The sequence below is a fragment of the Nannospalax galili genome, unplaced genomic scaffold (genome assembly GCF_000622305.1).
Source record: "Nannospalax galili isolate Female #2095 unplaced genomic scaffold, S.galili_v1.0 scaffold318, whole genome shotgun sequence".
NCBI lineage: Eukaryota > Metazoa > Chordata > Mammalia > Rodentia > Spalacidae > Nannospalax > Nannospalax galili.
The window spans coordinates 3,814,750-3,827,487 of record NW_008341889.1 but is presented as its reverse complement, the minus strand read 5'-3'; the positions used below and the strand labels follow the sequence as shown (position 1 = coordinate 3,827,487).

General features: G+C 40.4%; 1 protein-coding gene across 4 annotated transcripts in view; it reads left to right on the top strand.

The window, feature by feature from the left end:
* The window catches only part of Corin (corin, serine peptidase), a 277,674-nt gene that overhangs the window by 188,444 nt on the left and 76,492 nt on the right, over positions 1 to 12,738 (top strand). For 2 of the 4 annotated variants that reach the window (XM_029565706.1, XM_008837696.2), the window contains exons 7-10: positions 246 to 353; positions 2,480 to 2,590; positions 5,290 to 5,406; positions 7,943 to 8,050. In XM_029565706.1, the coding sequence (XP_029421566.1) occupies positions 246 to 353; positions 2,480 to 2,590; positions 5,290 to 5,406; positions 7,943 to 8,050 (444 nt within the window). The remainder of the gene's footprint in view (positions 1 to 245; positions 354 to 2,479; positions 2,591 to 5,289; positions 5,407 to 7,942; positions 8,051 to 12,738) is intronic. The other 2 variants (XM_029565705.1, XM_029565707.1) reach the window with 2 other exon arrangements.

The following is a 12,738-nucleotide window of genomic DNA, read 5'->3' as shown; positions in this document are numbered from 1 at the left end:
AAAGAAAGTGATAAAAGTGCTTGGCTTGGGACTATTGTCTAGTCTTGGTTCTGCAGTAACTTGTCATAAGACCCAGCAAGTCATAAGATTCCTCTGTGCCACAGTCTTCCCATTCATAAAACCACATGTGTGGACCAGGTTAGCATTAAGTTCTCCCTGCCCCATCCTAGGCCTTTGCTCCATAAGATACTACTATACGGTCAATCTTGCGTAGATGACACATCGGTAGCTTCTCTTGTTTTCAGACTGCAGCGAGGATCTGTTTCACTGTCACACAGGCAAGTGCCTTAATCACAGCTTTGTGTGTGATGGGTATGATGACTGTGGGGACCTCAGCGACGAGCAAAACTGCGGTAAGTAGCATCGTTTCCTTAAAGGTTTTCAGTGGAAACCACAGGCGTTTGTAACCAAGAACTCCTTTATGAATATGACTAGCAGGTTCAGTTACGCAATGGCAGGGTTTCTTATTTTTTAAAAGGAAAGGGTTGTTCAAGCACTGGTGTAAGTCCCATCTTATGTGTCAATGTACTACTCTTCATGTAACAACCATATGAAGGAAATGTAAAGGAACTGAAGTGGACAGATGGTGAAGTTAAAGTGATTATATTTTTTCCTCTGTGTTAGTGTTCTGTTTATCCTCTGGCTAAAGCCTGTAGCTTATGTTTGGATATTAAGCTCTTGAGCAAAACTTTGCAGAAAGATATATTACAAAGTACGTGTGACCAAAGATCCCTCCTACGTCTGATTCCCGAGCACCATTTTGTCATATAGCAACTCTTTGCATGGGATATACACCAAGGATTAGGATGACGCATTGGTTTTATGTGCAAATGCTGATCTGATCTTTTAAAGCACAGACCTACCTTTTAACAAGCCATATTCAAGGCCTCATCGTGTCTTGTGAATCTAAACTAGCAAAATCACTCTTGCTTATTGATCTTTATGGCTTTGTGATTAGCTTTAGAATTTTAGGTGCTATATTACTGACAGTAGGAACTTTGCATTATGTGCCAAAGGACAAACTTGGATGAAGACTGACACTGGACAGTGGATGTGAGACAATGATTTGGTCATTATTGAAGAGTAGCAAAAGGAATGTGAGCCAGGGAATGTCTTGGAGTGGTGTGGGTCAAAAAGTAGTAGGCTTGGAAGTTTGGTAGTTTCTAAGAGCATTGTCTAACTTCCTGTCACTGCACCCATAAAATGTTGAAAACTGTAGGTACATAAATTATTCACAGGTGATAAAATAGATGTGAGACCGACTGGATTTGGGGCAAAATATGAGAGAGAATTGTAATTCTATCATCATAGAATCTAGCTGGAAGAATCTTTACAACTAAGCCACACCCCTCCTTCTTCCAGTGAAATAACTGGGAGGATGTGAAAGTGCTACAGTGTGTGGAGTTCAGAAACTGGGCATGCTAATGGGTAGCATCGGTGTGTGACAAGGCATTGCTATTTACCATAAGGCCTCTGAAGATAGGCAGATATACAAAGCTTATGCTCTTGGGATGTCTTCATTGAATAGCAGATAGTGTGACCTGCCCACGGGGCAGACTTGCCCTGCTCTTTGTCTTCAGTGGACTGAGCATGTGTAGATCTCTGGCTCCTGGCCAAGCATCCTGCCGCTTGTGATTTCTTTCTTTTCTCTGCATTATGTCTTCCATGCACTTGGATTTATTGCTCCAAAGTACTCAAGATCCATGGTTGTTCAAGAGTCTTTGACAGGGACTTTGTTCATGGAGACTCATGAAACTTACTCATTATTGCATCTGCTATTTGTGAATCCATGAACTGCAAAGAGCTATTTCTCTTTAGGTTATAACATCCCTCACAGTAAAGCAGTCTATGAATTCTTCCCTTTAAGAGAGGAAATTTAGCATTTAGTGCACCCCCATTCCATCCTGCCAAACCTCCAGGAATGTGTGGATTAGGGCAGAGTATATATCTAGACTGAAAGAAATCATAAAAATAATAATGTTTTCCTTTCTTGGCCAGAAATTCTTTCAAACATGAGTTATAGATTAAGATAATTCAGTAGAAAACCTAGGCTTAGCATCAGGAGAGATGGCATAAGAAGATCCTTGTCTGTCTAGTTTACCAAAGGAATGTTATGATTCATAGAACCACCACAGACCCATCCTTAACACATGGCAGCAGCCATTTGCAATGCAGAGCACAAAGCTCACTTCTGTTCATTTGACTCACTGTAAAAGTCACAAACTTTTCTTAAGTAAACAAACAGTGCCAATAATTAAATACCTCAGGGTCCTGAGAAACAGATATGGCTTCATCCACAGTGGGGCTCAGGCATGGTGGATGGTTAACACTTTAATTGTGTCAGACCCATCCTAGAAATGTTACTGAAGGCACTGCAACAGTAAGAATGGATTCTCTTCAACTGGAACCACAAGCTGTACAATTCTAAATATTTTCCATGCTTTTTCTCCCTGTCTTTATGAGTTTTCCTTTTCTCTAGATTGCAATCCCACAAAAGATCATCGCTGCGGGGATGGGCGCTGCATCGCAGCTGAGTGGGTGTGTGATGGGGACCACGACTGTGTGGACAAGTCTGATGAGGTTAACTGCTGTGAGTCCCCTGATAATTCTCATTTTGCTTATTTTTCTTCTCTTGACTATACTGAAATCAAGTTCATTATCTAAACAGCAGTCAAAGAGAGTGATTCTTAAGCTTTGGTTCTACGTATCTGGTTCTTTCTTCTGTCTATGAGGGTAACATTTAAGAAAAGTGACAACAGTGACATTACGGGTCCGATGCCACACCTCTTTCTTTCATACTCCAAGCTTAATTTGACTGATCTGGGCAGCAGTGTGTCTTCTCTCCTGTTGCTCATGTATGTGTCTGTGACTTTATCAAAGGTTAATTATCTTCCCAGCAACCAGAGAACATTCACCCCGCAAATTATATATGAAAAGCCAAACTCCTTGTGGGTGCCTCCATGCATGTTCTCAGGGGCATTTGTGGCAGAACAGCGGGAGAACTGCCAAAGACAAGAAAGCCTGTTATGATCATATAGTGACACAGAAAGTGCATGGTAGTAATTATCATTTTACAGCCTGCTCTGTTTCTGGGTAAATGAAAACTCTCAGGTTGCTTTCACATCACCAAACCAGTAACAAAAAGTATGATTGTTAACCATGTTTTTCCTTCTAGAAAATATTCTATCCCTCAGAAAACAGAAACTTGTTGAACAGTAACATATTAAATGAGTGTACAATTGACCTGAAAGAATTAATATTATATATTTCACATGTATTTGAACTAGTTTTTTTAGTTCACTTTTTTGCTTGCTAAGTAGGAAGAGTAGGTACATAGTTTTCTCTTGGTATCTGCAGGGCATTGCTTACAGGGCCCTAGGTTGGTATCAAAGTCTGAAGATGGTCAAATCCTTTATATAGAAAGGTATATTACTTGCATATAATCTTAAGATATTTCTCCTTTACTTACAATACATGATACAATGTAAATGTTCTGTGGATAGTCATTAAACTGTATTGTTTAAGGAACAATGATTAAAAAAAAAACTGCCTGTACCTGGTCAGTACAAATGCATATCCCTCCCCACTTTTTTTTATTTGGACCTGTGGATATTGTATATTAGGCTGAATATTTACTTGGCTTGTAATTTGGAGTTAAAAATAGAAATGAGGATAACGTAGTTTAAATTTTGACATAAGAAAAGTTGTGTTAAAAGTTTCATAAACAAGGGGTGGAGAGATGAATCAGTGGTTAAGAGTACCTACTGCTCCTGCAGAAGACCCAGGTTCAGTTCCCAGCACCCACATGGTGGCTAACAGTTGTCCATAACTCCAGTTCCAGGGGATCCGACCCTCTCTTCTGACTTCCTTGGGCATTGCACAACACGGGTGCACTTACATGCATGCAGGCAATACACTCATACACATAAATAAGGTATATTTTTTAAAAGTTTCATAAACAGGATACCTGACTTTCTCCCCACTGAGCTGATTGATCTTTTTTTCCTCTTTTAATGTAAATCCCTAAATTCATTTATTTATTTAAATTTTTTGTTTGAGACTTGCATATAATGTTTTGATCAAATCCACTCTCCCTCCCTCCCCTCCAACTCTTTCCATATCCCTCATCATCACTTTTCCCTTCCAACATTATCTGCTTTTTAAAAATTAGCCCACTGAATTCATTTAGTGCTGCCAGAGGTAACAGGACTGCTGTGAAATGGTGTTTTTCAGACGTGATGGGGCCTTCCACACATAAACCCACAAAACCTGTGACTGTATGCACGCACAAGACCTGAACAAAATGAAGCCAGCCAAAATTCCAGTGTGGATGGGGAAGGGGCTCATGAAGGCCCACCCCTGACTGAAGAGCTTTTTGACAATTTATGGATGCTTGGGGAGGAAGAGTCAGTTTTCTTCAGTGATATGACCCCTGATAGGCTGCCTAATGGATGGCCCTATACCCTGAGCTGAATTTGAAACAAATGGAATAAAATGGTCATATGAGAGGAAGAGAAAGGTGGTCAAGTAAAACATGTTTGGTTCTGAGCCTTGATTCAAGAACAGGGTCTTAACATTAGATAGCAATTCAGTGAAGGTTGAGGTTATGTGACACATGGGTTTCTGATGTTTGAAAGGGCAGGAGGTATAGAATGAAAAAGGGGACTAAGGGCAGTATAGAATCTTGAGAAAGAGGACTAAAGGCAACTATTTCAAAGATTGGGTGCCATGAATAAGTTAAATGAAGTATTTGTTGCGTGGTAGGAACTATGGAAATTCTTTCAAACATACTATTTCACTGGCTTGTTAGATTAAGTAGACACAGAGTGAATGTTTAGAGTCAGACAAGCTTGTCTTTCTATTCTGGCTCTACTTTGTAACAGTTGTGTGACTTTGAAATGAAAATTTTCAACTTAAGGTCTTCATCTGTAAAACAAGGACTAAAATATTTGTTTTGCAAGATTTTTTTTATGAAGATTTGAAATTCATATATGTAGTGTACCTCCCATGGTTCTGGCCATGTGATACACCCCTTATGACCTGCAGTTTTTATTATTGGTGGTATCACTGCTGGTATTATTGAAAACAGACACATAGTTCTTGATAAGTACTCTTTAGTAATGAAGAAAAGGTTCTTGAAAGAAAGAAAACCTTCCATTCCATAAATGCTTGGAATTAAAAGCAAAAGTAGTGCTGCATCCATTTGTGTTTGCACAACACGTCATATCTGATCGGCAGGATGGAAGAAAAGTCTATACATAAGGTGAATATTCTTCTGGCCTTCCCTAGCCTGTCACAGCCAGGGTCTGGTGGAGTGCAGAAGTGGACAGTGCATCCCCAGTACCTTCCAGTGCGATGGGGATGAGGACTGTCGGGACGGGAGCGACGAGGAGAACTGCGGTGACAGTGAGTATGCCCCCCTCCCCCATACCAGAGTATTTTATACTGGAGGATCTCTCTTTGGAAACAAAGCAGAACCTTTGAGAGTCACCTTGTGCTTAAGTAAGATTTCCATACAGAAAATTAAAGACTTCCTAATGCATTGGTCCTCAGAGCCCTGGTCATCTTTTCTTTTGTGAAATGCAATGTTTAAACAGCACAGGCTAGAAGATCATTCCTAAGGCTATTGGCTAAAGAGAAAAGTTTAGTGTATATAGCATCCAATTAAATATAATTAGATTCCAATTAGAAGGAATTGGCTCCTGAAATTAAATGTAATCACTTCCTAAAATAACCATGTTCAAAGAGACACTTTAATGTCTCACATTGCCAAATAATAAACCTAAATATACTTTAGAAGGAGTAAAATTTCCATGCATGAAACTTGAAAAAGCAAATCAAATATGTTGAGTTTTAAATGTGATTATTTCTGTGCAAAAAAATCACAAGTTCCACACTGATTATTTTAAGCCCTGGTTTGTATGGAAACCTCTTATCATGGGGCTGGCAGGAATATCCCCACATTTAAAAATCCCCATGTGGTGTATCTAAATCCCCATGTGGTGCATCTGATGTCAGCATGGCACAGTTGGTGAGCACATGGCTGTTGTCCGTTGGTGCTGAGCTTTGAGCCCAGTGCTGTGACTTACTGTCTGATTGGCTTTAGGTGAGTTACTTCATCTTTCTGTGTCATAGTTTCTATGACAACTCAGAATAATAATAACTGCTGTGGGGGGCAAGTGCCTGGTGAGAGTTCAATAGATGTCTGTTATTACATCACTGATATGGAATCTTTCATATCCTGGTAATTCATTCTAACCAAAGGGCTGTTGGAGCTTACAGTCTCCTGGGGAAAACAGCCTTGCAGCCAATATCCAACCATGAGGTAGTCTGGGCTACAGAGGAGAAGTCAGGGTGCTGTGTTGCTGTATATGTATGTATATGTACTTCTGAAAAAAGGCCTCAGGCAAAGCTCCTGAGGAAGAGATAACTGTAGTGTGTGAGTTGAAGAATGAATGGCGTTTTAAAGGAAGAGGGGCCTGGAAAAAGCATGGCAGACCAACAATGTCACCTGGTCAAATCTTGAAGTAGGAAGGAATCAGATGTGTTCAGGCTACTGACAGAAAACCATATTGTAAATTTTCCTAATCCTAGCCTTTTTCTGTGTTGCATTTCTGATCAGAAAACCCTTCTTTCCTTCTCATCAGAACTTAACCCATTTGCCTAGAATCCTTTTTAGAGATGCTCCACCCCCTTGTTCTGGTCTGCTTCAACGTTGATACGGTCTCTGGCAGAGTGATGTTTTCCCAGCCAAGGTGTTGCTCATGACAGCATCCATGTTGGAGTTTGAGCTGCTTCGCTGAGAGCACCAGGCTTTTCTGTCTTTCAATATTAAATTCCTAGCTTGTCATACAGTCTTGTTACAAAGCAAGCACTTAATAGTTGCTAATCTAAGGAATGCATGATGTTTAAAAATATTCCAAAGAGCTTATACTTATGAAAATTATTTGTCTTGAGAAAAAAACATGCAAGCCTACTTATTTAAAAGAACAATAGTGACATCTTTTCTGCAAGGGGATAATGTACAACATTTCATATGAGTGAGTCTGGAGGAAGGATTCTAGTAAAATAGATATTGCCTTAGAATTATAGATAAGCATGATTATATAGACACATACATGATTATTTATACTGAAGAGTGTCTTGCAAGGTTTTCTGGATTCCAGATGACATGTCTGAAAGTAATTGGCCATAATAATGGGAGAGAGATGGAAAGAGAACGGGCAGTAATTTATTACTTTACCTACTTAATCTGCAAATGACCAGGAAATCAATGGAAAAAGCAGTTTCTGCTCTACATTCCTTAAGGAAAAGCCATTAGGGCAAAGGCTGATGTCGCTGCTGCCATTCATGTGGAAATAAGAAACTCCTATCTCAGGTCACTAGAGCCAGGTTGATGGTGCTTTCCAAGGATGCACCAAAAGTATGGTTAACAGCTGTGAAAGACTCGCACTGTGATTTTAAAAAACCCTTGCTGTATTCATGTTGGTGCCCTATTTATTATGGGAGAAAGTATTTTCCTTAAACGGGGAGTTGGGAGCAATTGAGCCTTTAAAATATCACTTACTGTCCAGCTTGATATCTTTGTTACTCTTTTATGTTCAAATACCTTGAATCTTATTTTGTGAAGTATAGGTACCTATATGAAAACAGTATTATTTTCCCCACTAAAAACAACCACCTGTATTATCTTTACTGTAGTTTGCCTCTTATCTGTCCATTTGTACAAAATCCTTTTGTAATAATTGAATTTTATTTAGTTTCCCAGGAACATGAGTCCAGAATGTGCCTGTTCCATATGAGTTCGTTATGTGGGTGGAGATTGGAAGAAAATTAAAGTTGTATCATCCCACAGCTCCAACAGACATTCTTGATCCTTTAGATGATGGAGTGTTGGGAATTTGCAGGTGACGAAAGCCTCTGGGCCTTTCCCCCTTCACAGGTCAGACTCCATGTCAAGAAGGAGATCAGCGATGCCTCTACAGTTCCTGCCTTGATCCTTGTGCTGGTAGCTCTCTGTGTGACCCAGGCAGCAGCCCCAGTAACTGCAGTAAGTGTAACAGCTGACAAAGGCCATCACTGAGACAGGCCATGCTTTCTGCCTCTTCCTACAGCATCGACATAAACTGCTGAAATTTGGACTTGTTCCAAAAAAGTCTATTTGTTTTGTCTTTTTTCCCCCCAAAGGTTGCATATGGTAGCAGAAAGAAACAAAATGGTCTTCATTAACTGAAATAAGAAACAAATGTGTGGTTGTGAATGGGCCATCAATCCACATTGCTTAATATCATTACCATCACTTTCAACTCAACATCAGCTCCTATAAATTATTTTCTTGGCTCCATCTTCAGGCAGATGTTGTCTTTCTTCTTTTTTAAAGCACAGCTTCCAAACTGGAAACTTCATCCCAGAAGCAGATAGGAAGCTCATTTAAATATTCACTTCACACTTGGGAAGTCTATTCTTTCAATAAATTTATTGTCAATGTTCCAGACACTTTGGTGACCTGTAGTGGTTTGGCATTCATTGTGTCAATCTGTTTCAGTGACAATGTAGTGGCTCCGATGGTGAAAGCAGGTGGCTGTCTCTAAGTTGGTTTTCAGTAGAGATTAGTTGAAGGAGGGCAGAATGGGCAGAAGTGAAGAAGATGGAATAAACTTTCATGGGACATTTTAAATGAATTTGAAAATCTCCAGTGACTGACTTCTAGAAACGACTTCTTCCTTCTGGGCTCTGTTGTCATCTCCTAGGCAGTTCTTTCACTGTGATAACTGTTTGCCTCATTTTCAGCATGGGGTTAGAAATGGAGAAGCAGCTCAGTTAGCTTTTGGGTGTCAAGAGAGAGATACCTCTCAACATACATCCTCTGTGTCAAGGTCATTGGAAGCTTCCAGGCCAGAAGACTGAAGGGCTCAGGGCCTTGGACTTGCTGCAGTGTGTCAGTGGCCCTGTGGCATCTGAGGTGATTTAAATCTCAGATTGGCAGTAGGTCAGTGCTCGTTGATGCTAAATAACCATTTGGCTAAAAGCAAAACCTAACACCCTCTGCAGTTCTTACATACGGCGCAGTTTCCCTTAATTATTAATTCATTGTTCTGCTGTTAATAACATAATACCACAGACAATTTATAAAGAAGCTTATTGTTCATAGTTCTGGTCCAAGTTTGAGAGGTCCTCTCTGGCAATGTCCTTCTTGCTGGTAGAGAATCAAATAGCACAGAGCTATCTTCCATGAAGATAGAAAAGAACTCTGTTCTCTCCTAGCAAGTCCTTAGTGCTCAGCCATGGGACTCAACCCCAACAGTCTTACCAAATCCTCATCACCTCCCACAGGACAAACTTGTAAACATAGTCTGATTCTCTATTCTTAATACTTCACAGTAGGGATTAAACTTCAGAGGGGACAGACCATAATGTCCTGTGACAGAACGATAGACATTAGTTTGGCCTTTAAGAAGACACACTACAAAGGACATGGGACATAACTCAATTGGTAGAATGCTTACCTAGAATGCACAATGCCCTAGATTTGGTCCCTAGCATCATATGGGTATGGTGGTACATGTTCATAATCCTAACACTCAAGAATTAGTGACAGAAAGATTAGAAGTTCAAAGTCATCCTCAGCTACACGGTGAATTAGAGGCCAGCCTGGGATACATGAGACCCTCTCTCAAAAATAATTCTTAAGTAAAAAAGTAAACAAAAAACCAGATTGGTCATTTTACTCTCTTTAAACCAAGAGTTCAGCCTACGTATTTGCTTATAGAGATAAATGTGAGTAGGTTCTTGGCCCGTTTATTCTGTTATTTTGCTTTGCTTCCCTCAGGCCTGGATCCTTTTCAGAATGATTTCAATCAATTTGAAGTTTGACAGTCATTTCAAAGACATATGTTTATTATTGAAGTTTTCGGTGTTGTTTGACATGGAATGGCACTTCTGTTAGACTCAAAACACAGAGAGGAAAATGTTAGCCTGCATCAGATATGGAAGGGGAAAACAGTATGTTCTTCACATTTGAAATACTTCACAATCTAGAATTTTAAAGTATGTTGTCATCTCTCAAACAACAGTCATAAGAAGGGCGAGCAGATACCTCTCGCTTGTGTATTAATCCAGATTTGTAATGTGTGCACAAGGTTCCAGGCACCAGAATGAGAACTGGTCTTGTAAAAGGGGAAGAAAGGAGTCACGCCCCTAGCTTCCTGGAGGTGACATCGATTGTGGAGGGCAGCATGTAGTCTTCCCACTCAAACACACCACGTTGTTCTCTCCCTGTTCTTACAATACAATCCCTAGCATCTCACCAGCTTCCTCGGTCTCCATGTACATCCCTGCCAACCTCTCTCCACACATAGCAAACATTTGATCATGACCTCATCTGAGAGCCAAGCACTGGGTCAGGCATTCGTCTTTTAATCCTTCCATTACTGAAAGTAATGTATGGTGCCAACTTCTAGCTATCTTTCAAAGGGTTTGGAGTGGATTATGTGTGCTTCTTTCCCTGTAGCATCTCATCTCATAAACCTTTTCATGAAGGTGAGACTATTTGACATTGCTTACCATTATCAGTGTCAATGATATTAACTTCTTGACCACACCCCCATAATTTTTGCTCCTTCCTATCGGGGCCTGCAAAGAGAGGGCAGGGAATTATAGATTGGTAGGAAATTATTCAGAGCAAAGCTGCCCATTTCCCTATCTTCTTCAGTGTTGAATAAGAACCTTAGAATGAGGAGGAAAAGGAATGAGTAGACACACACAATGAAGTGTATCACTGCAACGTGAGTCCTGAGCACAGGTGAACTGCACTATCTCTGGTTTGATGCCTGTGACATGTAAGTTTGAAGGTCAGTTTTCAGCCTGCCCTTTCCTGGAGCTTCTTGGATTCTAGATACTGAGGAAACTACTTCTTACCATCCCATAGAATATACAAAACTTTTCAGTGGTCCCTGAAGATAGACTCGGTGGGACTTCATCTTCAGGATGCTTTATATTCCACAGGTGATTTCTCTGTGAAGCCAAGGTTAACCATTACTGCTCTGGTGGCCTATTTTGTGACTAAGCTACATGGAGTCATGCCTATGAAATTGGATGTGGAAAGTTTTTCATATTCCTCTGTATTTTTTTCACAAGAGAAGACTCATGCCTTACTTTAGATTACCAGAAATGCCTGCCATTGCAAACAAAAACTCTAATGAGACAATGTACCGAGGGACTCAAAAGAATCACAGTGCTCTCATCAGGAGCAGCTTTGAGAAGCATGGACTACTCTGTCCAGTGCCCGCCCAACATCACTGACATCTTCATGCCTTAAAGAGGGCAAATTGCATACGTATCCTTGCCTTAGGGGATAGGAGGAGGAATGCTGTTTCCCCTCATTCTGACACAGAGGAACCAATCCATCACTTCCCCCTCATAGTGTGTAGTCTAGGCAGCTGGGGAACTAGGTAGATAGAGCAGTGCCCATGCTTGTCTCCACCTATCTGTGTCCAAGTTCACCATGGCCCTGTGAGGCCTGGTGTGGCTGACATGCTTCCAAGCATTCCTCTGAGTTTCCAGTTTCTATCTTCTTTGCTTCAATTGAGAACTTAGGTATTTTCTGACTCCACTTTTGAAGGCTCTTGTGAACACTGAAAAAGAGGTAGAAACAAATAGCTTTGCTCTGAATGACTTCCTTCCCGTGCATATTTTCCTGTAAGCTCAAATTGGAAGAACAAATAGCGTGAAGGTGTGGTCAAGAAGAGAAATATCACAATGGGTAAGGACTCCAGTCCTTGGGAGCAAATAATAGATGGGAGGAATGATCTCTTTATACAGGCATCCTCACCCAGCAGGTGAAAGGTTAATGCCTGAATTTGGATGTTATTAGTGGGTAAGACAATGAGTTAATGGATCAAGGCATGGAGCACCAATGACTGTTGACTTAAGAAAAAGGGACATCAGACATAATGTGGCTGCTGAGGAGAGAATGCCACAGACACCTATAGTCCTACCAAAAACACCAAGCGTACCCCTAGACAGTCCTCTGGATTCAGTGGCCAAAGTTCAGGAAGGAGGGCAGATATGGAAATTCTTTAATGACATAGGAGTGTGTGACCAGGAAATCAAAATCCTTCTGTACTCTTCAGGGCAAATCTTGTGGATTTTCAAGAGAGTTATAGTTACAAATGTATTTATTCTGTAATAGTCCGCAAACTGTTAAAAATAGTAATAATAAAAAGAGGGTTAGGTTTTGGGGCAAGGATGAATATGTGGATATTAAATGTGTAACCAGATGTCATGATGCAACACTCCAAGGTCATTGGAAATGACGAATGACCTCAGAGTGTTCATCATGAAAAGTATGCAGCATTTTGTGTTTACAGTCCCATGTTTAGATAGATTTAACAAGTCTTGTTGTAGTCCATTGCAGACCATTGACAAACCATCAAACTTTTAAAAATGGATATTTATTAAACCTCATTTACAGTCAGGACTTGGTGCTACATGGTTGGTGGACCTTGCACTTGCACTCTAAGCCCGCAGGTCTTTGCTAAATATCTTCCTGTTTGTGACGTGGTCGCCCTCTAGTGGCCATTGCAAATTAGACTCTATTTTCGTGATTTAGCTATGAAAGCTTATTAAAGTCACAGAATTTGAATTTGGTAGGTATCTTGGGATTCTAACTTGCTCAAGCCTTATGAAGGAATCAAACACAGCATCCAACACACCTTACCACGCTCATTAAATCATAAT